The sequence below is a fragment of the Pimephales promelas genome, chromosome 21 (genome assembly GCF_988280905.1).
Source record: "Pimephales promelas chromosome 21, fPimPro1.hap1.1, whole genome shotgun sequence".
Lineage (NCBI taxonomy): Eukaryota > Metazoa > Chordata > Actinopteri > Cypriniformes > Leuciscidae > Pimephales > Pimephales promelas.
The window spans coordinates 19,096,759-19,124,541 of record NC_142789.1 but is presented as its reverse complement, the minus strand read 5'-3'; the positions used below and the strand labels follow the sequence as shown (position 1 = coordinate 19,124,541).

General features: G+C 37.0%; 1 protein-coding gene across 17 annotated transcripts in view; it reads left to right on the top strand.

The window, feature by feature from the left end:
* The window catches only part of plekha6 (pleckstrin homology domain containing A6), a 94,284-nt gene extending 66,787 nt beyond the window's left edge, over window positions 1-27,497 (top strand). For 5 of the 17 annotated variants that reach the window (XM_089125119.1, XM_089125120.1, XM_089125115.1 and 2 more), the window contains 21 exons: window positions 5,341-5,537; window positions 6,907-7,353; window positions 8,212-8,710; window positions 9,133-9,222; window positions 9,510-9,563; window positions 11,038-11,118; window positions 12,263-12,331; window positions 12,445-12,525; window positions 12,613-12,762; window positions 12,891-12,986; window positions 13,456-13,567; window positions 14,325-14,464; window positions 17,589-17,771; window positions 18,765-18,840; window positions 19,207-19,310; window positions 19,532-19,708; window positions 20,281-20,430; window positions 20,963-21,096; window positions 21,429-21,571; window positions 22,301-22,397; window positions 25,191-27,497. In XM_089125119.1, coding sequence (XP_088981245.1) covers window positions 5,341-5,537; window positions 6,907-7,353; window positions 8,212-8,710; window positions 9,133-9,222; window positions 9,510-9,563; window positions 11,038-11,118; window positions 12,263-12,331; window positions 12,445-12,525; window positions 12,613-12,762; window positions 12,891-12,986; window positions 13,456-13,567; window positions 14,325-14,464; window positions 17,589-17,771; window positions 18,765-18,840; window positions 19,207-19,310; window positions 19,532-19,708; window positions 20,281-20,430; window positions 20,963-21,096; window positions 21,429-21,571; window positions 22,301-22,395 — 3,078 coding nt within the window. In that variant the 3' untranslated portion in view covers window positions 22,396-22,397; window positions 25,191-27,497. Of the gene's footprint in view, window positions 1-4,917; window positions 4,937-5,340; window positions 5,538-6,906; window positions 7,354-8,211; window positions 8,711-9,132; window positions 9,223-9,509; window positions 9,564-11,037; window positions 11,119-12,262; window positions 12,332-12,444; window positions 12,526-12,612; window positions 12,763-12,890; window positions 12,987-13,455; window positions 13,568-14,324; window positions 14,465-17,588; window positions 17,772-18,764; window positions 18,841-19,206; window positions 19,311-19,531; window positions 19,709-20,280; window positions 20,431-20,962; window positions 21,097-21,428; window positions 21,572-22,300; window positions 22,398-25,190 lie in introns of those variants that run through there. The other 12 variants (XM_089125118.1, XM_089125128.1, XM_089125127.1 and 9 more) reach the window with 11 other exon arrangements.
* Window positions 27,498-27,783: the final 286 nt, after the last annotated feature.

Sequence of the window (27,783 nt, the reverse complement as noted above, 5' to 3'; positions counted from 1 at the left end):
AGTTCAGTCTAGCTCAGCATGACCGGGAGTGTACAACTACCTGTGTCAGAGGCTCAGAAGGAGAGAGACAGGTAGAATGACAGAAGCAGAGGGCTGTCATTTCCATATCTGCTGAAGCTTGAATGTCTGCTTCCATTTCCGTCTGGGACTTCAAAAAATAAGGCAGGATTGCCCTTTTCCTTTTTTTACATTGAGCGGCTCTGGGCATCTGCACCTGTTGTGATATGTGTAGACAGTTGAACTGCTCATTCTCTGACTGTTTTTCTCCCAGATAAATCAAATTTTATTTTATTTAGTAGCACTTTCATTTAAGGTGACGTTATTTAAATTAATAGTAAAATTCCATCAAATTGAATTGAATAATTCCTACATATTTTAATTGAATAATTGAACAATCCTTAATCAATTATTCAATTAAAATATGTTAGGATTATTCAATTAAGTTTGGTGAAATATCACTTTTAATGAAACGCATAAATCGCAAAAAACGCAAAAAAAAAAAAAATGTTTTTTAGCGCATTACTAGAGTAAATACAATGTAAGTATGTCACCATAAAATAAAGTGTAACATTAAATTTATTTTAATTTTTTGAACTTAACGTAATGTAGCGTAAATTAATGTGGCTAGCCATTTTAATATTTAATAATTTAAACCGACTAGTATCTATTTTCATGCAACCAGTACTTATTAATTAGCTAGTGCTTATTCTTTTGGTACTAGTGCCTATTATATACTAGTGTTTATTCTTTAGGCAAGTGCTTACAAGTGCTTATTCTTTAATTATTCATTAGATACTAGTTCTTATTTATTAGATACTATACCTATTAAAAAGACACTATACATTTTTATTAGATTCTAGTGCCTATTAAATTAGTACTAGTACTTATTCATTAGATATTTGTACTTATTATTAGTTCTTATTGATTAGTTACTAGTACTTATTTTTAGATACTAGTACTTATTATATACTAGTACCTATTAAATAGACACTTATTCATTAGAATCTAGTGCCTATTAAATTGGCACTAGTACTTATTCATTAGTTAATACTACTTATTATTAGATACTAGTACTTATTCACCAGTTACTACTAATTATTAGATACTAGTACTTATTCATTAGATACTACTACTAAATAGACACTTATTACTTAGATTTTAGTGCCTATTAAATTTGTACTAGTACTCATTCATTAGTTACTAGTACTTATTATTAGATATTAGTACTTATTCATTAGATACTAGTCCTTATTCATTATTTACTAGTACTTATTATTAGATACTAGTACTTATTCATCAGTTACTAGTACTTATTATTAGATATTACAACTTATTCATTAGATACTACTAAATAGACACTTATTCATTAGATTTCCGTGCCTATTAAAATACATACTATAACTTATCCATTAGATACTAGTACTTATTCATTAGTTACTAATACTTATTATTTGATACTAGTTCTTATTAATTAGATGATAGTACCAAATAGATGCTACTTACAGTATTCATTAGATACTAGTACTTATTTTGATAGTGACTAGTAACTACTCTTTTGTTGCTAGTTACATTTTTTTTCTTCTTTTGCCGTTGACTTCTTTGGGGATCTGTCATTAATATATCAACTATTCAGCTCTGACAAGTATGTATTCCAATTGTGACTAGTACATCGTGTGATAGTTGCAGGTACTAGTACTTATTTTTTAGAAACTATAATATTCTCTTACAGCCTGATCAGCCTGTCAGGGTTGTATTCGCTATAACAACGGCCTCGCTCTACATTATCCCTTAGTCTACATACCTAAAAATAAATAGCAACCGAATTGAATAGTTTGGGCTCTGTTGTTAACTGTAACCTTTAATATTATAGTAAATGTGTAAAGGCTCCCTATACATAGTTTACAGCATTAGCAGAGATAGATTTTTTTATCCTTACAAAAATTATATTTGAATTTATTTATAGACGGAGACCCAATTTGTTCAGTAAACCACTGTTTAATCATAAAAAAAAAGTTTTCTCATGTTTGTACCAAAAACGTGACTTAAAAACCAAGGTATGTACTGAACCGTAATTTTTTGTATACGTCACACCCCAGTAAACACGGTTCTCAGTTCGCACCTCTGTGCCAGTGCCATAGGAGACGGACAGAGACATCAAAACACACTCCGATTACAAACTTCTTTCATTTCCAATAAAAGTTTCAAATGCATATCATTCTTATCAGATCACCTGCTATTCCAGTGTATTGCCTTCACTTGCATCAGCAAATGCACAAAAAGAGGGCGTCAGTATTATATGAAATCCTGCACAGATCAGGATACTAATACATACTTTCCGATTTTCACACGCGTAGGCTTATTTCCTCAGGCTAGCTGCAGTAGAAGTATTCTTGTGCTAGTTCTTGTCTGTGGTCTGACTGAGCCTGTGGAATTCCTGAGGATGAGATTGAGCTCTCATGTTTCTCTTCACAGACCAATGATGACAAACTTTTTCAATTAGGACATAATTACGCTTTGACTAAATATAGTCTTGCACTGACATACTATGTCATGGGAAGTTCTTCTTTCTGATTTGTGAAGAGGAAAAGAAGGCCCCTTGATTATTTGGGTTGAAGAGTACCTGGTAGTTATGTCTGCAGGATGCACCTCCGAGGAAGTGATTTACAAAGCAACGAAGCATCACTAAAAACCTGTTTAGGTTTATTTAAAGCAATAGTTATGTTATCATTTACTAACCCTCGTGTCATGCCAAACCTGTATTACTACTTAACACAAAAGGGGACATTTTTATTGTTAGTATTGTATTGTTTTGTTTTTTTTTGTTTTTTTATATATATACAATAACTTTTCATCTTTGTTGTGCATCCAATGAAAATCAATGGGGTCCAAAACAACATTCAACACCATATTATAACTAACTGCTCATCTGGGAAACCTACAGTATCAACTTTACATTGCCTCTTCACATTATTATATTACACTTTGAATCATTATGTTAGCGACAATTTGTCAAAATAGTACCATATAAATAATGTCACTTCAGTTTAACATGGTTCATTTGTGCATCGTCACAAAGCAATGACGCATATCTTTTACTTACATAAAAATGACCAAACACCTCTTACTCTTGCACTTGTTTACCTTATATAAAGATGTGCTAGAAGGTTGGTTATACTATAATGAAGGTTTAAACAATGGCCAATGGCTTCCCTGTAAATAATAAGCGAACATTAATCACAAAATTTGCCAAGCCCTGAAATGAATCAATAGTGCGGGAGTGTTTGACGGTTTCCTCAGGGAGAGGTTCAATCAAAGGAAACGAGGCATTCTTTTGGCAAGGTACAAAGGTAAGCAAAGGATTGGGACAGACTTACTGGTTTCTGTGCCAGATTTCTAAAGTTGAGCAACCTCCGCAATGCGAACGGCAAACTTTTGTTTTGATACTCCACTTCCTGTGAAACAAATGACTCTCAGTTTCAAGAGAATTTTAGGCATGCAAACAACATCCGGCTTACTGAGAGAATGAACAAGAAAATAAATGATTACTTTAGTTTAGTCCAGGTTTGTTATTCTGGTTGATTTGAAGGAGTCTCCCTGGGTTTTTATCCTTACTAGACATTTCACACGAACATGTTCATCTGTACAGTACAGTATATGACTATAATTTGTTTGTGGATGTACAACAAATCCTGTTCATCAGGTGTTGTCTATTTAGAAATGCAATTAGTTCCCTAATGATCTCTAGTGTCAGTGAGCTATAACTATCCTGTAGAGCAGTTAACTATTATTTTGTATGAAACTGATATTAGCAGTAGCACACCCTTGGATGACTAAAAGTTCAGGTGTTTGTTTTAAGCAAGACTAATCGAGAGGATTGGCAATGGTAGAGATGCTGAATTACATCATTATATTTTATGATAAGATTACTGTAGCTTCCAGTTATTGTCAGGTTTCATCAGTGATAACACAACCTCCCCACTCATTATATGTGCTATGTTTCCTGAAACTGTCATGTGTGTTATAGAAACCTGAGGTTGTGTCACAGGCTTCTTGCATCATAAATTGACCAAAAATGGCACTGAAAGTAAAAAAAAGACCTTCGATATTTAAAATGTGTACAAAAAATACCCCCATAGTAATAGTTATTAAATCCTATACATTTGTTATTAATTTTGTTACAACAGTTACTTTCTTTTTTTTTTCTCAATTGACTTGAATGAAGTATTTGACATGAATGGACTGACACACTGTGTTTAAATAAGAAAACACACTTAAGAAAACGTAATTACAGAGACTTTAATTAAGTTCAATCAGAGGCATTAGGTTTATACTTGTAGATTCTGAGCTTTGTTGAGTTCCTTTGAGATATTATAGATATAGAATAGCTTCAGTATTTTTGGTTTTAGCTGTGTAGTTGTTTACTACATTTTAAATCAAACTAATATATTCAGTTATCTTTTCTGTTTCTTTTTTCTTTGCCACTATAATGACCACTGAAAGCATAATGTCCACAGCTAAATCTGTAGTGCCCTCATGTGGTGAAGTTGTCTACTGCAGTGTTTTGGATAAGTTATACTAGTCTTACTTTGTAAAGGTAGCCTAATAATTATGCTATACTTACACATTCACACAAAGGTTTTACATTGCCAGGTGTCTATGTGTTTCATATAGCTGGTGTTTTGTGTCTGAAATAACACAACAAAGCCCTATTTCTACTAACCACCATCTCTTTCAGGATATTAGTGCACTATATATCCACTCCTTTATGCTAAACCTTGCCCCACCTAGCCCACATCTAACCTGCTCCTAAAATTGATTTGTATACTTGATCTAGTCATCCTCATGTAGTCTTTTCTCCTCTGTCCCCAATCCTCCCCCATCTCTGAGGACCCCTGAGTGAGTTTTCTCCAATGTGTCGATGATCACCATTTAGTAGGTATTTCAGAACACCTCTTTTTGCTTCTATAACTGCATGACAAGTGACAAGATCAGATTCACCTGCTTATGTTCTTTACATGAGTCGTGCAACGACTGATTTTTTTGTTTGCATGCACTGCAACCCCACCTATCTCTCCAGCTCTGAAAGGCCTTAATATTACTCCAAATAATAGTGCTGTGTTTATGCTTATAACTTTAAGCATGTCCTTCATTTGCAGGCTGTTATTTGTATACCTGGTCACGTACATATGAGCAAATGAATACACTATTTTGCATGAGCTGTATTGAGTCTTTTTTTTGCATGCTCTGTTGTTCCTGTGGTATCAGGTTTACACTATCAAAATGGGAGTGGCTATAGGACAATGCAATAATATTCTCTCTTTCTTTCTCTTTCTGTTGCAGGTGTGGCGTGAAACAGAGGAAGAGGAGGAGGAGGAAGAGGGAAGTGAGGATTTAAAGGGCAGTATTGCGTTCTGTTTGCAGGTTGAGCACGCAGGAACTCGTACATATTACTTCAGTGCCGACAGCCAGAAGGAGCAAGAGGAGTGGATCCAAGTCATGAGTGAGGCTGCCAGGGTCCACATCCAAGCCACACCCAGGTACACACATCTATAATACACACTGATTCTCACAAAAACAGCTTGAAAAGATGAAAAACTGGTTTAAGAGATAATTCTGGCAATGACATTTACTCACTCTCCTGTCATTACAAACCCTGCAACACAAAAGGAGAAATGCTTTTTCCATATAAAGTGAATGAGGATGAAAATGCACTATATGGCCCTGTTTACACATTGTATTAAAGGGATACTCCACTTTTTTTTGGAAATAGGCTCATTTTACCACTCCCCCAGAGTTAAACAGTTGGGTTTTACCGTTTTCAAAACCATTCAGCCGATTTTCTGATATTTAGAAGAATATCAGTAATCAGACAGTTTCTGGTCCCATTGACTTCAATAGTAGGACAAAAATATACTATGGAAGTCAATGAGACCAGAAACTGTCTGATTACTGATATTCTTCTAAATATCCAAAAATCATCTGAATAAATTCGAAAACGGTAAAACCCAACTGTTTAAATTCTGGGGGAGTGGTAAAATTAGCCTATTTTTTTAAAAAAGTGGAGTATCCCTTTAAGATGCGTTTTTGGTAAAATATGTAGAATAAACAGGTTTATACTTTAGATAGCAAATGCTTGATACTATAATCATATTATGGCCTTTTCAAAAATAAAGACATTTTTTAAAAACATCACTAAATATAATACCGTAACTAATACAATTTACCAGTAATCTGGTAAATCTGTGTACAATGAGAATTTATCATTTAAAAATATGACATAAATAATATGACCACATAGTGGGCAACTAGATATATAGTGCACTATAGTTTGAAGTATGCTCACTTGTATGTGTCTAGTGACAGCCAAACTCAATTCACTAGGATAGTATGCACAGACAGACCGTCATATACAGTACATGCATTTTTCCTGTGTGTCTGCACTCTGTCAAGATAAAAGTCCCACATATGACACTTCACGACCAAACAGGATAACTTATTGGCCGATGCGATTACTAAAAAAATGTCAAATATCAGCCTTGATGATATGTCAGTCAATCACTACTTGAAATAAAGTACATCAGTCATATAGACTACTTATATTTTTATGGATCTTCATTCATAGACTAGCCTACAAAGAGTACATTCTTCAAGATTTCCACTTTTTGGGTTTCACAGAAGGAAAAAAAAGCGTCTTAAAAACAAGATTCTTGTGGAGCGAAAACAGCAGATGCTAAAAAGATGGAATGCAAGAGTGCATCCTTAGCACTGTTACCCTGATACTCTGAAACAAACAGTCATATGCACTCCTTATAAAACAACATTGCATAAAGACGATCAAAGGCATCACACTGTTTTATGACAGTGTCTCACAGATGTTTTGTCTTTCTCTCTCCTGCTGTCCTGCAGAAATAAATCTGAGCCCATCCCTACAGCTGACCAAAATGACATGGTAGCCAAACGTCTGGATCCCAACTCTCATGCGGAGAACAACGGGCAGAGGCCAGACATTCACAAGCCTGTCAAACATGAGCCAAATGGAGTAGAGTCCAGAGACACCACACCCAGCACCCCAGTAACCCCTAATATAGAGGGCAGGATGGGGGAGAAAGAAGGCCTGGTACCCCATCACCCCAACGGCTGGGGTAACTATGGTCCCCCCAACGGTTCAAGATACCAGTCCCAAGAGAATGTGAGGGACTTGCGAGAGCCGCACGAGGAGAACGTGGTGATGCGGAGGGGCTTTGTGCCCAGGACGGCACCAGAGAGACTCGCCCAGAGGAAAAGCTCCATGACGCAGCTGCAGCAGTGGGTCAACCAGCGCCGCGCCATGGTGCCTCAGGACGACGGGCGCAGGTGAGGCGTCACTACCTCATCCTTTTCTTCTCAGCAGGGTTATTATAGTTGGGCTTTTTAAGGGAGTTTTCATTTTATTCTCAATGAAGGATTTTAATTTTGATTTTTTATTTTTATTTTCAATCTATCTTTGTTCGATCTACTTTAGGTTTGTAATTTTAGTTTTAGTGTTTTGAAAGTATGAACGTTTTTTTTAAGCGCAGTAGTATTTAATATTAATATGCTAAACTTAACTTAATCACACTGGTACAATTACTAAACTGATGTAATTTGTCTGCTGTTTTTCTCTGATATTTTTATTTATAATGCAAGGATTAAAATTAGATTGCAAAAAATAAAATGGAAATTGAAGTTCTTTTTGGAATTATAAACAAATTATTTTAGTTTAGTTTCAGTTTAAAGTAATGCTAGTATATTACACTACTGCTCAAAAGTTTGGGGTCAATACAATTTTTTTTTTTTAAAGAAATTAATACTTTTATTCAACAAGGATGCATTAAATTATTCATAATGTTACAAAATATTTCTATTTCCTGTAAATCCTGTTCTTTTGAACTTTTTATTAACCAAATAATCCGTTTTTTTTCACAAAGATATTAAGCAGCACAACTATTTTCAACATTGATAATAAAAATAAATGTTTCTTAAGCACCAAATCAGCATATTATAATTATTTCTGAAAGATCATGTGATGTAATGAGACTGCAAAATAATGAATAAATTACTTAGAATAATTGACATATATTAACATTGAAACAGTTATTGTAATAGACTTTGACCCCAAACTTCTGAACTGTAGTCTATTTTTATTTAAATTCTCATTAATGCGTTATTAATTATAATCACTTTGCTTCTCAGTCCATCCAGGTACTACACAGTGAACCGCGGTATGCCAGCAGACTGTTACAGCGTGTACGGCGGGCCTCCGTTTATGGATGAATATCCCCTCTACCCACCCGGCGTCCGACCAGAGAGCATCTGCTCCATGTCGGCTGCGTACAACCGACCATCTCCTCGCTGGACCGTGGAAGAGAGACGGCGGTCATTGCGAGACGGACCCATATACGGTCAACCTCGAGACCCTCAGTGGATGATGGGACCCCCAGGTCCTGCCTATTACCCCCAGCTGGATTCAGCACAGAACTCTATGAGACGGCTTTCCATACAGCCGCGCTCACGGTCAGTCCCTCGCTCTCCTTCTTCCTCATCGGGGGGACCCTACTCTCCGCACAGCTTCGCCTCTCCTGCCCGATCGCCCAGCGCCAGGTTTGATCGGGCACCCAGCCGAATTAGAGAGGACGGTATTTATGCTGACCCCTCGGTCTACGGACTCCGCAGGTCACTGAGCTCCCCTAAGGTAAAGCATCCATATAGTGACAATTAATAACCAGATCACCTTAATTGAATGATTTTGATTTTTACCAAATTTCTTAAACTTCTTGTGAGGTGGGCTATCAAACTACTATTAATTTTCCATAGCAAAACTGTACTTTGCAGCTTATTGCAGAATGGCAGTTCTACACTTGCACAACAAAATATATAATTTAAGATAACATATTATCCAAACAATCCTGCAGTCAAAATTCAGCGGGAGTTTCAGTGTCACATGATCCTTCAGAAATAATAAATGTTGCAAAAAGTTATTATTTTGGAAACCGTGATGCAGTTTTTCAGGAATCTTTTGTTGCATTTAAAAAAAAAAATCACTTTTGAAAAAATGGTGTATATTAAATGTATATATAGCATACACTGAATTACCATATTTAATTCTTATTGTAGTACGACTTTCCTGGAGATCGTCGCTCGTACAGCCAAGGAATGTACCACTATAACTACCCAGCATCCCCAGCATCGCTCCACAGTAAAATGGTAAGTCAACACTTGTTAAGCATTTGTGAATGTATTTAGCATGGTGCAAGCCAATTACATACAGCTTTGTCAATTGAGAATCAGCAAATCGTGTGACTGATCATTTGTATGTGCAATGGCATGTACTTGTCAGTTCTTATGAGTATGAGGGTGATGCACCACGCTGTGTTGTGATTAGCAATGCCGTGATCAGCATGTGTGTGTGTACTCTTCTGTGTCTCGGCCTCCATCTCTCCATCTGATGCTTGTGCGTGCTGTATGCTGTTGCTGGGTTTGACACGCATCAGGAGGACATTTTAGACGTGCAACTTCAGAGGAACCTGGAGTACCTAGATCAGCAGGTAGGAGGCTTGATCCAAAACCACTATTTAGTTTCAATGCTGACAGCACATGCTCTGCTCCAAAACCAAGCGAGTTAGAGCTACCCACCGTGTCAACATATTTTTTTATGAAATATTTGTGCTCTCATGATCTTTAGTCAAAATAGCTTTTGCAAAATCTGTTTTCTTGTCTGACAACCCGTTTACTGTCGTGAGGGTGGGACAACCTGTCACTCACATGACATCACAGCAATAGCAAACTGCAACAATCCAATCATTTCTCCAATGACAAAATCAAGTCCCGCCCTACTTTTTGTTTTTTTGTTTTTGTTTGAAAAGCCGTTTCTCTCTGATATACGTCACAAAAAAATCTGGTATTCAGACCTAGACATAAACTGAAGGTTTTCAAATGTTTGGATGCCCACTTCAAGACAATGCAACAATGCAAGCAACAATGTCGTCAATGTAGCCATGGTCCTTTCAAACATTTTGTAAAGAACCACCTTCCCCTCCCACTGTCTTCTCCTCCCTTTCTCCCCTCTGTTAGTTCTCACACTGATCCGAAAGTGTTTTCTAATTTCATTACAGTTGCAGGTTACGTTCAGAGTAGCAACTTATCAGAGGCATTAGGAGCAACTATATATAGCTCCTTCGTAATTTTCACATGGGAAAGCTGTAACAAGGTTGTAAGGTTTCGGGTCAAGAGTTCAACTGTACAAATATGTGTTTACTATAGCAGTGTTTTTTAATTGTGTTTAATTGGTTTTTTTTTTGTCAGTTCTGGAAATTATTATTTTAATGCCAGGTTGGGGAAGGTTGCCACATTTTCATTGAGGCACATTGTCACACCTACTGTGAAATGTTTCTTATAGACCATTTTGCAAGATGAAAACAAAACTGGTCCAGAAGCACTTCCTGTTTAGGTTTTTTAACACTACATAAAACCTGGGATAAAATACAACCAACAGAACATATAAAACTGAATCAAAAAGTTAAACGAACATCTTTAAGATTTTTTCTTTACATGTGAAATAAAGAAAACAGTTACAAACCAGTGTTGTTTACATCTTGCAAAATGGTCTATATGTTTCTTCGATCAATGGTTGATTGGTTACCACTGGTTTATCTCCAAGAAGATGCAGTCGTGGAAATAAAAACATTTTCAAATCTTTACTCTATTTTTAATCAAATGAATGCAAACCTAGTGAGACTTTTAAAAACATTTTTAAAAATCCCACCGACCTAAACTGTAGTGTAAAAACATTTGAACGGTACCTAATATAGAAAAGGAAAAAAAATTACGACTTACTATTAAATAGGACTTTATGGGGGGAAAAAATCCAACTTGAGAAATATTCACTGGAGTACAAAAAATGTGACAACTAGCCCCGGTCTCTCTTCTACCTGCTGTGAAGTATGGGTTAGGTTCCATCGAAGTCAGCCATATTCAAAGTCAGGTGTTTAGCCAGATGAATGATGGTTTGTTCTGCCCTAGATGACAGATGGTGATCACCTAATCAACATGGTCACCAGAATGGTTGATCGTTCCTCTCCTCGAACAAAGCTATTCTCACAAGTAAGAGAGTCGAGAGTCCTCTAGAGAGGCAGGCTGCTGAATCTGATCTACCTGGTATTCCTGCACCACCAAACCTCATTTCAGTCTCTTTCCGGCAAAGTTAGGCTCAAACGAGGCTGTTCTGAGGCTGTATTGGAGCCTGCCTCTCTCTGTGCTTCCTGGTCGATGTGGCATGTTGGATGTTTTGATAGTGCTTTAGGTGCTTTAGAACTTGATAGTTTTCAAGTTCAGTGATACAAGTTAAGCCACAATCTTCAGTTTGTCTTTGGTTTTCGATTGGTTTTCAGCCTTTTTTGCTTTATTTATGTGCCAGAACCCCAACATTTCCGATGCTTGTTTGTCCAATATCACACCCTTCATTGTGTTGTCATTGTGTATCGTGTCGTCTTGCTGTGGTCCTCTGTGTATATGTCTTATCCATTCACATCATCCAGCAAGAAAGCCATTGTTCAGAATGTAGCCTTCACACGGTGGGGCTTATCATCGACAGCATTATTCAGCCATCCCAAATGCTAACAGCACGTTGCAATGGCTAATAGATAATGTATCCATCTATTCATTTATTTATTTTAAAAGTGTTGGTAATGATAATTGTAATTTATTCCTGTGATCATTACTACAGTCTTCAGTCACATCCTGCTAATATGATGATTTGTTGCTCAAAAAACATTCATTATTATTATTATCAATGTTGAAAACAGTTGTGTATTTTAGTATTTTTGTTTTCAGTATTCTTTGAATAGAAGGTTCAAAAGAACATTTTGAAACATTATATGTCTTTGCTGTTTTGTAACATTATAATGTCTTTCAAACATTCTATTAAACTTTGTGAAATGTAAATAACTGTTTTCAACATTTAAAAATAATGTTAAATGATTCTTGAGCATCAAATCATCATATTAGAATGATTTCTGAAGGATCATGTGACACTGGAGTAATGATGCTGAAAATTCAGCTTTGAACACAGGAATAAATTACACCTTATTATATATTCACATATATATTCACGTAATATTTCACAAAATTAAATTAATTAATGGTGAACAGAAGTTACTACTTCTTCCGATCCAAATCTGACTGGTAGTGTATAAATTCAGAAGACTAATTTTCAATAATATTTTCATTTTATTTTATCTGGTTATAGGTGCCTCAGTTTCATGATGTGTACGGTGACCTACATCCCACACTGAAGCTTAATGAGATTGAGACCAGTGTAAGTCAATTTTTATGATCAAAGACATCATTTTTGGTGCATATATTTAAAACTTTATAAATCATTGTCATTCCCATAACAGACTCATGAACTTTCATTTCGTCTCTCTAAAGAAACTACTTGGCCGCTTGTGTGAGCAGAATCGTCTTGTAAAAGAGCAGGAGACTGTAGTTCATCGTTTGCGAATGGAAAAGGTAATTTCTGATTAAATGATGTATTTATAACATAAAATGCAAAAATACTAAGCCAAACCTTACTTGAATGTCTTCTGCAATCTCCAGGATAGTCTAGAGGGGGTGCTGGTGGCCACACATCAGGAGATGGAGCTGTACAGGAACCAGCCGCTGGCTATGGAGAAACTCCAGCTGAAGAAGGAGAGTCTACAAAACAAGCTGATAAACATCAGAGGAGAGCTGTCTCAGGCCTCCAGTGTAAGAAAACATTTTAACAGTTTTATGAAAACACATTAGCACATTATCAAATCTAGTGTTGTTGATTCAATAAATGTTAATTTAAAAATTGATCTTTTTTAAAATATTCTTTGCATGTTTCTTTACAGGCCCTGACCACCACCCGCATGGAGTTCGAGGCACTAGAGGATGATGTGAACAGCATCCACGGTGACCTTTGGGAGCAGCTGAACGCTGGAGGGCAGGTATATTGATTTCCAAGTTTGTCATCATCATCATTAGCGGCGTTCATGTTTTCAACATCATCATTAGTTCACTTGAAAACCTTGAACACTACAAACGCTTAATGACTTCTGCCGAGACAAATCATTTATTCATGGGCACATGCAATGCAATTATTCATTTGTATCATACATTCAGCATGATCATTTTCACATGATTGATTTACCTTCATCCTTCATGGGTTGTGTGATGTGGGCATTATCATAGTAAAAAAAAATGTGACCTTGATGATACAGAATGAATTAGTATACTACATTTATTTGCTAGTAATGCAAATGCAAGGACTGCTCACATTTATTGAAATGGAAATTAATTGAATGGCTTGTGATTCTTAATTATTAATGAGAATAAAAATGCATTTGTATAATCAATAATGCATGTCTTTCTTGTTTCACTGAATAGCTTGTCTAACAGAATCTGTTCTCCTCCCAGAGTGAGCTGGTACACAGGCACATTCAGAAAGAGTTCTGGAGGGTTCAGGATGTCTTGGAGGGGCTGCACAAAAACAACCCGTCTCGTGGAACAGACACGGCCAAACACAGAGGTCAGATGATCTCCATACTGGGTGGCGTCACAATCATTTAGTCAGTTTAAACCCCAAACCTTTCTTACAATTAACTGACTCCTTATTAGTGGATCATTGAAGGTCAGCAGCAAAGACATTGGGTAATAAAGTGAGATTAAATACATGAAGTATATGTTTATTATTTAACATATTTAATTATTTCAGGGTTTTTCTGTTTTTATTTATTTTGAGGAATGTAAAGAGAGAGAGTTGTCTGTCAATAAATTAGAAAACAATTACAAAACAAGTAATGCGTTACTTTGCTAGTTACTTGGAAAAAGTAATCTAATTACTTATCTGAAGTTACTTTTAATGCTTGAGTCACAAAACTGCCTGAGACAACCTGGAGCAAACGATGGAGCAAAATCGACATGTTTTTCTTTTTTCGAGAAGCTGTTTCACTCGGATAAACGTCACAAAAGAGAAGAAAAATCTATTGCTACTCCTGTTTCGTGATGACTTGAAAAGGAAATTCTCAATACAATAAATCAGAAATTTTTGATTAGAAATCTTTTATTTGACATTTTTATCCTGCGGCCTTTTCATACCTTTTGTGCATACATCGTGAAACTGGCTAAGTAACTGGGAATCAGAAAACATCATTAGTTTTTTGATTTGATTATGTTTTATTGGAATACAACAGCAGCAAAGTGGAGCACATTACAGGGAAGAATATTAAGTTAGTTATGACGTCCTGACATAGGTCCTTAACTCTATTATATGTCTCTGTCTCCAGCAGCCAGTGGAGCATCCGGCTCCTTCAGCACAAACAGTCCTGCAAGTCCCTTGAGTTCAGTGAGTCTGACGAGTCCTCTCAGCCCCTTCTCTCCCATCCCTGGCTCTCACGCCTCTCCCACTAAACAGCTGGCCACAGAGGTATTCCACACACCATTATTCTTCAATGAAAGACATTGAAGACCAAACAGTTCATATAAATGAAGAAGGGAATGTTCAATTATTTTTCCCCTTAATTAAATCAAGGCTGATCATAGGACTTACCTTTTACATTAGAAGGATTTGCTATTTTTGTTTTTTCAGGACAGCATGATTCCTTATTCACAATAATTAATATTTGCTGTACTGGGCTCATTTAAAGAAAACCCATAACCATAGTCCAATGCCATGGAGGATTCCATAATAGAGTGCAACATGGGATTTACTGAAGTAAAAATCCCATTTAAAGGGATACTCCACTTTTTTGTAAATAGGCTCATTTTACAACTCCCTCAGAGTTAAACAGTTGAGTTTTACCGTTTTCGAATCCATTCAGCCGATTTTCTGATATTTAGAAAAATATCAGTAACCAGACGGTTTCTGGTCTCATTGACTACCATAGTATATATTTTTTCCTACTATGGAAGTCAATGAGACCAGAAATCGTCTGGTTACTGATATTTTTCTAAAAATCAGAAAATTGGCTGAATGCATTCGAAAATGGTAAAACTCAACTGTTTAACTCTGGGGGAGTTGTAAAATGAGCCTATTTACAAAAAAAAGTTGAGTATCCCTTTAAAACAAAAATATTGTCCACATCAGCCATGGATCAAACCGACCAGCTATGACAAAGGTATAGCTGGTTGATTCGGTCCATGGCTTACTGTATAACCAGAGCCGGACAGTAACGGAGTACATTTACTTGAGTACATTACTTAAGTACAATTTTGAAGGGATCTGTTCTTTACTGGAGGATCATTTTTGGGGAGTACTCATGACTTGACTCAAGTACATTTAAGAGGGAAATATTGTACTCTTTACTCCACTACATTTCTATCGATAAGCGTGAGTATCCGTTAACTACTTCTAAAAAAAAAAAATGGAAAAAAGAAAAATCTCGAAAACCCTCAATTTGTTGTTTCCCTCTCAAACGTGATTGGATTGTGCAGGCGCCACTGATTGGGACAGCCTACCAGCAATCACCTTCAGTTTTCCCCCGAAGTCAACTCCATGGTCAGATTTAGATAAGAGACGAAACCATGGACGAAACAGTGGATGAAGACGCAGCAGGTCCATCCTGTGAATGTGCCCAACCCGTGGCCCCACATCACTAGACTATTTCAATTTTCTGACATTTTCTTAAATGTTAAATAAAGGAAGATGGTAAAAAGATGAAAATTACTTGATTTTACTTTCTTTTACATTCTCCACGGTATTAACAGTAAGATTTTTTTTTTAACTCCATGTAAGACATTTCTGTACATAAATGTAAGCACTGTGGCAGTAGCAATGCAATATTTAGAAAATGTACTCTTGATACTCAAACACTTCAGTACTTTTACTCAGTGTTGGGGAGTAGTTAACTACAAGTAGGGAAGCTACTAACTTAACTACATTTTTCAGTAGCTTGGCAGTAGCTCAGTTGCTTTTTAAACAGTGTAGCTTTTCCAGTAGCTAACTACTTTTTGCAGCAAGTAGCGGTGTAGCTCGAGCAAAAGCTACATTGCTACATTGTCGAGCCTGCGCGAATCAGCCCGATGCAAGGATATTCTTCATCTTGTTAGATTACAAACTCATTTTTTGCCATTACCGCCACCTGTTGTTTAATCACGCATCTTGCGGCTAACGGTTCACTGACGTAAAGAAGTGGGTTGACAGTGACACACCCAGGTGATGGCAGATTTTGAGGATGGAGAAACAAACGTTAATTACCCATGGTCTTATTTGTCCAAGTTCAATCGTTATTTTTGAGAAAATGTTCTAAATGCAATTTATGTTGAATGTATATTTCGTTCTTGCAATGTTGTAGGCTATTTGTTGCAATTTTGCACTTATGACAAACAGTCTGCGATATTTGAGTGTTGTGTGTAATAAAACAATACTCTATGAAATCATAATTGTATTGCATTGTTTTAAACACTAAAAATTTGAATTAAAACATTCATCAGACACTTATTCAGTTATTTATAATATATAATTTATAACATCTTATAATAATAATAGGTAATATAATATTTATAATATTTTGTTCAAAAAGTAAAAGTAGTTTCAATGTAGCTAGCTACTTTTTGATAGTAACTTGTAGTGTAGCTAACTACTTTTCCAAAAGGGTAGCTTGACTGTAGTTTAACTACTTCAACGTACGAGTAGCTTGTAGCTTGTCAAACTACAGTTTCAGAGTAGCTTCCCCAACACTGCTTTTACTTAAGTAAACATCTGTAGTACTTTTACTTGCACTTGAGTAAAATTAAGCAAGGGGTATCTGTACTTTTACTCAAGCTGTGTACTCTGTCCACCTCTGATTATAACTGCTTAACGAAAAACGTCTTGGAACCAAGGCTGCTGAAAATGTTGCACTCTATTAGCTTGTTAGCATAAGATAAAGCACAATGAGCTTAATCAGGAATTGAATTAATGTAATTGAATAATGATTACATGGCCTGAAATGGGATTCAAAAACTATTTCTGTGTCTAATCCCTGTTTTCTGGCTGTATGATTCTGTTTTTTGTTGTTACTTAGCTGTAGTCACTCTTAAACGTTTGGTTGTGCGTGTTTGCTAGTATTCATAGGCGACCCACTCCTACAGTGATACGTTACCAAATTATACCCAGAGGTTTTTTTTTTTTTTTTTTTTTGCCTTTTCTGGCTTCTAGCACATACCATTTCTTCAGAAAAATCTGCCCCTGACTGAACTGCACATTTTCAGACTTGAAATTTTAGGTCACAAAGGATTTCCGTGTTAAAACAAATGACCTAAACCTTTTAAACTCACTCAAATTGCCTTGGCTAGCAGTGATTTATCAAAATGCAAAGTACATGTGTGGGTCGTGTGCAGGTCAGTGTTGCTTAGCGTTTGTGGTGAGGGATCCATGCCTATATGCTTCCCATGATTCTCTCCGCCCTCCGCCTGGCTTAGTCGCTCTTGATGCAGTGGTCTCTCTCTCCATTCCTTCTCTTCTCTCCTCCTCCCTGCCTTTCTTTTTTTCTGTAAACTTTACTGTCTTTTCCCAACTTCCCTGTTTTTTTTCTTGTTTTTTTTTCCCCCCTCCTGCCTTTCCACTACAGGAGGTCGGTCCTCCGAGACCTCCACTTCCTAAATCTTACCAGCCCCTGGAATCCTCCCAGTCCTTCCCCCCCTCCGTCCCTCCCCTCCCCTTAGACAGCAATACCTGGCTGCGCAGTATGGGCCCCCATTCAGGCATCCAGCAGGAAGGCTACAAGAACGAGGAAGAATTCCGCAGCAGAAAGGTACCTCGGGAAGGCGGCCGCACTACGAGAACAAGGAATGATACTTCCACTGTGTCCATTTCATCATCATTATTGCAACCACAACAACATTACCTTATCACGCTCACTCCTTAACTTGATAACTCCCCTTTCCTTCTGCTGTACTATTTAACTTTATATCATCTCAGTTTGCTTTTACTATTCATCATTTTGTCCTTTATCACTTTATCTCAAACCAAACGCCATCACAAATTTAACATCTGTTGAAATATTAGAAAATATTGGAATAAATGAATCAGATTAGCTTGTCTTCCATAACAGTTCCCATTTTTCCCTCTAATGTGTGTGTGTGTGTGTGTGATGACAGACAGCTCAAGTTCCCTCATATACAGACTTGTGTAGTTGCACCATTTTTGTCCTTAGTAACCATTTTAATTTGTGTTTGCTTGTGTCAGTTCTAGTGTTGCTATGAGTCCTGTGGTTTGTAAAAACGCTTTCATTGCTTTTCCGTGTAGTCATATTCTCCCAAACAGCTTCATGCATTTCCAGGATGCTATTCATCATGCTACTGAGTGACCTGTAGAAGCTCCCACTGTGCACCATGCTGACTGTTTTTTTTTTTCTTTCATACTTTTCCCCTCTATGCTAAGAAAACTGTTAGGATAATGAATTGCTTAAAGCTGTGATAAATTGCGGGTGGTTTTGTAGGAAATGGTTCCTTAGTTGATAAATGTTAGTATGGGAAGGCATTTTTTAAATCATATAATAAATATAATCTAAATGGATCAGATTAAGCATCTGCTAAGAATCAAATAAGATTGAACAACTCGAGTCTCAATTTGATTCTTAGAAGATTTTTAATTATTGATTTTTTTTATTTTTTTTTTATCCTGTCAGGTCCCTTTGGGGTGGCTGGTTTCAATTATGACAGAAATTCCATTAGCAATCCTGTATATTATTTTAGGATATTTTTTTTTTTTTATCAGGGTTTATATTTGCTATGTTCTGTTTCAGCACAACTACAACTCACAGGGAGAAAAGACTTGTGACTTTGAGACAGAGCAAGAGCGACTATCCAACCAGAATAAAGGTAAGAAGAATGCCTGTCATTTTTAATCTTGACCTTTCTTGAGCATGTGAAATTGGGGATAAATTTTGAAAATTATTATTATTTTTCATTGACCTTAGCATTATTACAGTTTCCTAAAACAGTTGAATTATTTTGCTGTTACAATGAAACATCAGTATTAAATAATTTAAGGACAATTTAAACAAAAAATATATATTTAAAATATACATCTTGTATTGCAAAGCTAAATTCTAAAATCCCCAAATTCTAGGATGAATTCCAAAATGCTTATAGAATGGCCAACTCAACCTAGGAACCAACACAATGTTATTGCCTCACAATGGCACCTGTCAAAAATATAGTGTATAACTGACTTTTTCCTCGCAGTTGGAATTGTTCCACCTAGGACTAAGTCGCCTTCAGATGAAAAAAACAACTCTGATGCCGTCCAACGGAGAAATGGGAAGGTGTCCAACGGTCACATTTCCAGGGTAGGTTAAATCTGTAAATTGTTTATGTTCAATGTAAAAGTTCCTCAACAATAGATATACATTTTATGATAAAGTGTAATGAACTATAAAATATAGCAGGTCCCATTAGTTTTAACACATAAATTGGTTACAGATACAAATTATATGTTTAGGTTCAGAATGAATGGGACTATGTGGCTTTTATAAATACAGCCTATAATGGTGTTTGATTTGTGTCCCAGGAGAGGCCAAAGAGTGCGGTGTTCCCAGCAGAAGTGAAGTCGAAAATGAGCGTGGAGGAACAGAACGAGAGGATACGAAGAAATCAGAGCAGCTCCGTCAGAGACAAGAGGCGCAGCCTCAACCTCTCCAGCAACCAGCACATCGATGGCTTCAGAACCTCAACTAACTACAGAGTGGTTAGCATCATACTCTTAAACATATCATGAGTTAATGCAAGGCTAGCTGGTTACCAGTGGCTCATGCTTTTGAGTTGAATTCTTACCCTCACTTTTTATAAGGGTCAGATTTATTACATATTGAATCGTGTTACTTTAGGCACTTCACAAATTGAAGTAAAATGACTTTACCATACACTTAAAAATAGGTTCCAAAAGTAGCAATGGCAGTCCATTTTTGGTTCCCCAAAGAACCATTCAGTGAACAGTTGTTAAAAGAACCATTTTTTTTTTTGTCTTAGTGTGAAGACCATTTTAAAACCCTAAAGAAACTTTGCGCTAAGAACATTTTGTGCAATGGAAAGATGCCAATAAAGAACCTTTATTTTTAAGAGTGAAGTAAATTAAGTAAATTGATATATTGCATATATAATGATAATTGGTTCCATAAAGTATATGCTTAAAACATGAAATGATTTGCCACTGGTGTAAGACAAATAAAACAAATTCAAGATATGAAAACAATAGATCCTTTTTGCAATGTACTTTAAGTCATGCTGAGCATTGAGCCACTTGTTGTTCCTGTTATCCAGGTGCGGAGGAGAGTAACAGCTGATGAGGTGGATATCAAGGATCTCGAGGCAGCCGTGAGGGGAGGTGGTGTGGAGTCACCTAGGCAAGAAATTGCTCGCCTGCGACGACACGTGGAGCCTGAACACTATGACCTGGATATCAACAAAGAGGTTAGACTAGAGGACACATAGCAGCACTGATTTTTTACATAATTCAGGAATTTTACAGTTGTTTATTAAAGGAGAACTCCGGCGCAAAATGAACCTTTGGTTTAATAACACATTGGTACCTAGTCGACCGTTCTCTGAGATTTGTTTTCATGATAGTTGAATGTAAAGAGTTTTATCTCTAAGAACTGTTTAGCGTATAAAGCTAGTAAATGGGGGCATGTAAAAAGAAATTGCTAGTAAATACCCCTAACAAGGCTCAAAATAGCCCCACACTAACACAGTAACATAATGAGGGTCCCTACATGTAAAATGAAGCATTGAGACCGTTTAATAAGAAGATATTTTATAAAGACAGTCCACTTCGTGTATACAGGATGGAGCCATCTTTGGAAAACAGTCTCGACAAATCTCAAATCTCAGAGAACGGTGGTACCAATGTTTTATTAGACCAAAGGTTCATTTTGCGCCGGAGATCTTCTTAAATGACTGATGTAAAGAATATGCAAGTACTATTGTGTCATTGTTTCTGCAGTTGTCAATGCCAAATAAAGTCCTGATCCCTGAACGATATGTGGACATCGAGCCCAGTACACCGCTCAGCCCAGAAGAGCAGCGGGAAAAACAGAAGAAAGTTGAAAGAATCAAGACACTGATTGCCAAATCAAAGTATGATGCACATCATGTCCTAATCCACTACACACCCAGTAACCTTCGTTTTGTTTTTGTTCTGTCTCAAACCCATTTGTTTTAATGCCATAAACCATACGCAGCACTTGCCAAACAACACGGGACTGTCAATTTTTTTTTTTTTTAAATGAGGTCAAGCTGTGAAAATACAAGTACAATTTTTTTTTTTTTTACTTTTATGTTCTTTGGAAAATGTAACTGGTAATAGGTTTGGAACAACATTGAGTAAATCATGATAGTATTTCCTCTTCGGAAAACTTGAAATATACATTCCTTATTGTATATGAATGGATGATCTGTCTTTGCTCCAGCCTGCAAAACGTGGTGCCAGTTTTGGACGGGCCAGTGGAGGGATCCAGTAACCCGGAGCAGCAGCTTCATGAGCAGGAAAAACGCATCGAGATTTCCTGCGCGCTGGCCGCCGAGGCGTCCCGCCGTAGCCGGCTGCTCTCCGGTGAGGAAGCCTGCCGCCCTGAGGAGCCTGGCGAACTGTGACCCCTAATGTCTGATCACTGTCTGACCCTCATGCCCTTCTAATGTCACATGCTCCTCAATGCACACTTTCACCACACTTCAGTGCTGAGGTTGCACTTTAATTATAGCTATTTTTAGAACAATTAGATTTATAATGTGATTTATTTTTATTATCACAATCTGCATTTGCAATATATTAATGAAGCTTTTAGATAACATCTAGATCTGTGACCTCTGTACTGAAGGACGCTGTCTAATTCCATTTCGATTCACTGGGAAACTGCTCTAGAGTTTAATGACTATGAATATATTCAGGTTTGTAACCTTTACTAAATTGTTAAACATCAGAACACATATGAATTGACAAAGGCAGAGAGGACGAACATAATTTCTATTCATTTTTAACATGCCTTTGATCTCAATTGCTAGATTAAGATTTTTAAAAGCAGACGAAATTCACAAATTCATGCTAATTTTAGGACGTCCATGCAATAGCTTTCTTTCTTTATATTCCATATTGTTTTCATTTTATTCCATATTGTCATTAAGTCAGAAATACAATTAGCATGTATTCATTTTACCTTCTGTGTTGTGGCTCCATGAGAGGACAGTATATGGTCACCTCTATGTCCCACAAATCCTTTTTCAGTTGCTTCATGGCATACATTCCTTTTGATATTTTTTCCCCCATGATTCCACTGCATTGCAGCCCAGTGCGTCCCCAGTCCCCCTGCCTCCCCAACCAGCCTGGTCCCTCCCCCTTCTGCTGACTACTCTGACTCCTCCCACATCATGAGTGTGTGAAGGTGAGTCCCGCCCACTGCACAACAATCCCCGCCCTTTCCTTTCACTGCCAGTTCCTTACACAAGCTCTCTTCCTGGGTTCTACTCATTTCTGTCTTTGCTTTATTTTACTTGCAGTAGAGCTAGAAATATAAATGCTTAGAATATTGGTGTGTTTACACCATGCTGTTTTGATTAACTGCATATTTATTCCAGGATTTATGGAAAGATTCCAGCTACTCCACTAACACATCCTGCAATTGTGTGGACTGGCTTTCAATCACTTTTGTCACCAAGTTTTGACAGCAAGAGTAAACAGACGAACAGTAAACCTAAAAGCTGCAATCAGCTCATGAAATTAGCCAGTGATGATAAAAGCCATATGACAAGAATTTTGAAAGGCCTTGGTGTTTGAAATTGCACATTTGTACCGTGTCGATTATATGATCTACAGTGGACTGTTTTTCGCAAAGTTTCATTGGGAGCATTTTTACCTTCTATAACCACATGGAAACCAGATGCTGTTGTTTTGGCTTCAACTGTTGTGAAATTTTATTAACTGCTAGGCCAGAAACATACTCAACACAAGTGTGCGAACGCAGATGCGAATGTTTAACCAGATGCATTGCATAAGTCCCTTTGAATGTATTTAACTTGATTTCTCTGATGGTAGCAAACCTCAGAGCTCAAAAACCCAGACCTTATTATTCAAGTAGCTATCTATAAACACAAACATATGTCAATTTTAACTAGATAGGCCCTGCCATAAACAGTGTTTAATGTGTTTAATTTAACTCAGTGGTTCTCAACCAAGGGTCCATTAGTGTCCATTTTTTCAAATACATTAATAAAATCTTATAAGTCACATGGGCATTTTTGTAATGAATACAATACATTATACATTTTTCTAGTTAAGACAAGCTCTAAAATATTTCATCGGGTAGAAATTTTTAGTATCCTTAATCACGAAAAGCTGGAAAAGTCATGGGGCCTTCAGAGATTGTTGTGGACAACCTTAGAGTCAAAAAGGCTGAGAACCAATGATATAATTTGTCATTTTTGCAGTTGCTATACATCGTCAATATGCATTTTTTCCCCCCAAACCTACACTGTGTGGCCATGTGTAGACAGCATTGGATGAGGTTGCATGTAAGACTGACTCATTTTTTTCAAATGGTTTCTCCGGCATTACGATAAATGACATGAAAAAATGTCCGTATAAGAAGAGTACGCTCGTGTACCCTAATGTTCCCCTAGTGGCAGCACATACTTGTGCTGAATTTTAAATTGTTTGATACATTTTGACAAATAAGTATTTTCTTACCAAAAACTGAAAATTCTCATTGACTTTCTTTGGTGTAACACAAACTTGTCTGTATGATGAAAGCCAATGAGGTTTAGTATTATTTTGGACTCTTTTATTGTATAGAAAAAACAGTTATATCATATATCTTTTGTGTTCTACAGAAGAAAGTAAAGCCTCATTCAGACTCCATTCCAAATCCTTTTTTTTTTTTTTGTGCATGTCTAATTGAATTCTGGCAAAAATAATCAGATGAAATGCGATTTTTACAAATCCGTTTCGAGCTACATTTACATGTGGTTTAGCCTGTTTAAAACCAGACCATTCTCAGTTGTAACTGAGATATGTTCTGGCAAAGCATCATAGACAAATAATTTCCAGAGGGGCGTCACCAGCGGACGTCGTGGGTAGACCTAAAACCAATCAGAGCGATGAAGGAGATGACGTTTGCAGAGCGGCGGCCGGCGGAGAAACATCTCAGAGTGTTGTTCTTTGCTCGGTTTTTAACAAAAAGGAAACGTTTAAATCGCTTAAACAAACGCGATGGCTGATTCGAGCGAGTGATGTTTGACGGCGGCATCCATCTTTGTAATGTAGGCTACAATATCTGCTTCAAAATCCCAGTGCTGTCATCATCGTGTAAAGCCCGCCCCAACGTATCTGATTGATGCCGCAATTTCTGCGGACTGGAAATGGGTTTGAATGAGCTCTTTGCCAGACTAACTTTCAGAGCAAATCTAAATTTGCTGGAAGTTGTCTGGGTTTTCCCAGGCTACATGTGGTTTGAAATCCTATTCAAATCGCATTTCTCGAAATCTGTTTCAGTGCAGCTGCTCTGATTGGATTTCGTGTGGTTTATGTGAGTTTCTCACACCACATACACTGTAAATGTCAGACGTTGCTATAGGAAACATGCCAACATGCTGTTGTCGCAAAGAGTCGGACGAGTAGAAAATGAAAAGAGACATGTTTTGAAACCAGCGGTGATAGCACAGAATAAAGCCACGCATTAATATTTTTTAAAACGCCACGCATACCAGCCTCGTTTTTCAGCAACAGCCTCATGGCAATAGTCCAGTCTGGATTGCAAACCCATCCATGTTGTTTTTGGCCCAAACACAACCACACAAACGAAAGAGCACAACAGGATACATAAATCGGATCAGTTGCGATACACAATGTGGACAATCAATTATTTTAGATTTGTTTCCAATTGGATGGACAAAATAATCGGATTTGGACTGAGAGTGTGAACGTACCCTAAATCATACTGGTTTGGACCAATGAGTAATTGATGACAGAATTTCCATTTTTGGTGAATCATCCGTGTAAATGTAGATAGATCCATTCACATACTTCCGAATGTGTGTGTGTGTGTGTGTATTTGGCCTTATAATTTCTGTGTTTGAAAACGTTCAGCTGAAGTTCTTTGAACTGAAGATATATGACAGTTTCTGACAATACATTTATTCTCCTCTTCTCTTTTTCTCTCCCGCATCTCACATTTTCCCAGCTCAAGCTCTTGCAGCTGTCAAATTTGACGATGAGCCCTTCTGAGTGTCCAGCAGACAAAGATGGAAAAACCCCACTGAACACCAAGAACATATGTTTTGCCTTCGTCAAACATTGTATTTCTTTTGATTACTTACACAATACCAAGCTGAGAAATATTTCAATGTTTGGATGTCTGCGGAGGGCTGTTCACGAGGTTATCCGCCTCCACATCTCTGCGCACTCTGAATACCCACGGCAGAACTACGTTATTGAATTAATCAACTGATTTGACTTGGTTTGGGAGGATGGCAGTCATATTACAAAAAGCTACTAACTAGCCAGGAAGTGGACGATGTTTACAGATTCATATCTGCTCTCGGTCACATGAAGTGATTGGAGTACACACAGCAAATTCATGCTACAGCTGCTCAGGGCAGATTCTGCAGACACAAGCACGTTCGTGACGGGAAAGAGCGCGACGGAGGACGAGATGCGACCAGAGGAAAATAGCCATGCTTGAGGAAGTTGTAAAAAAACAGACCAAGGACTATAGCAAAGTTGTCAAAGCTCAGTTTATCAGCAAGTCATTATGAGAGAGATTTGGAACCGCTGGTATGATAATTATTTGTGTTAATTCAAAACACTAGCCTTGATCGGAACTTGGAACAATGGCAGGCCGTGGACGAATCCGTTGTTGTTTTTGATCCAATGGATGTTGTCGATTCAAAGAAGACTTTGCATTGGGCACTTCCCCTCCGACAAGTTTTAGGCCAGACTCACTGTGACTCCTCCTGGCCTCCTTCTTTCCCACAATTCACTACAGGGTTTGAGAACCCTCTTTCCGTCAACATTGCAGTCTCTCAAAAACCATTGTCAGGCCTTGTGTATCTATAAAGAAAGCATATATATTGATATGACTATTACTCTAATCTTTGCATCAAAGCCATGTGGACTCATCATAGTGCTTTTACTGCTAGGACAGTTGTTACCAAATAATGGTACCTAAATACTTGTGAGTGTGTGTGTGTGTGTGTGTGTGTGTGTGTGTGTGTGTGTTAGATTAATGAGAAGAGAAGCCCAAACTTTGGAAGTGTCCTTAGAGTTGTAAGTCTGCTTGTTGAAACGATGCGTGTTCATGCGGGGCCAGCAACTTGCATTACAGCCTGTATATACAGTACTGACGTTAAATTATGGAACCTGTTGCCCCAACAGAATATCAAAGCCCTTATTTGTTGGATCAGTGTGCCATTTAGAGATTCATCTGGCTTTCTTTTTCTGCTGTGGCACAGTTTTTTTGTGTAAATATATAGATTGACATGGAATTAAATGGAACAATATTTTGGATTATTTTTCTATCACTGGTAATTACCTCTGTAATCAAGCAGTTTGATTATAATGTATCGTAAAGTAAAGAACAATTTGCCAAACAATATAAATCTCCTGTTTTGTACTTTCGATCTTTCACCATATCGAAACCTCTGAATTGCCATGCAAGTTGTTAGCCCATACTGTGCTTTGTGCTTGTCTGTCTGTCTTTTTTTTTTTTTTTTTTTTTACATGAAATCAGTCTGTCTTAGGTCTAACTCTTGACTAAACATTGGCCTTCGCTTGTATGAGCTATTTGATGAAAAATGGTTTGAAAAAAATATATATTTCTCCCCTCGGGTAAAGTCATGGATTTTCTTCTTTATCCAAAAAAGAAAAAAAAACTGAATCAAGCTAAAAACACAGTATGAGATCTGGAAATGAAAGTCAAGTTTCAGAGAAGTAGATTACTCATCACTTTTAAGCAAAAACAGCCCTGAAGGGGAAGACATAGATCTATTTTTATTATTTTTCAGAAAGAAAAAAAACGACAACAATGCATTGCATATTTTTCTATGATGTATAAATAAGGGTTTGATTGGTTACATTTATAAAATGATTAAAGAGAGTTTTGAGCTGATATATAATGGGGAATTAAGGCTGATATATTTTTAATTTATTGTCCGAACCTTTACAGCATCCTTTTGAAGGCCTTGTTTAAGTGTTATTTTGTATGTAATTGGACAAAATGGTCAAAAGTCGCAGTAGGACAGTCAAAGCAGATATCTCTAATATTTGATAAAATATGTAGCGTATAAAGTGGGAATATCTCATTCAAAATAAGCACATTGTTCTGTGTAAATATTTTTAAATCAAAACACTGTATGTCTTCATATTTACTGCTATTTTAAGGGAAATAAAACAAGACTGCTTGAGCTATGCAAATCAAACAAATTAATACTTCATGTGCTTGCTTTAGAAGTACCCCCATGCAATAAAGCGAATGTATTTAAAACCTTCATTTGTTATTAAAACTCATCATTTGTTTGGATCACTTTTTGAACCTTAAACATGGAACAATCCGCCTATGTCGGAATAAGAAAAAGAAGGAAGAATTGCAGTACGGGCTAGAAAAGCTAGCTTGTTTGGACCTTTACCACATATTAACTTTAGTTTGTCAAAATATTGCGCTCTCTCCTACTTGATAAGTCCTTATATGATTTCACACCTACCAGAGGTTTTTCTGTGTAACAATGTGTTCAGTAGTACATAAACAGTGCAGTCCATGCTGTTGTTTACATCCGAAT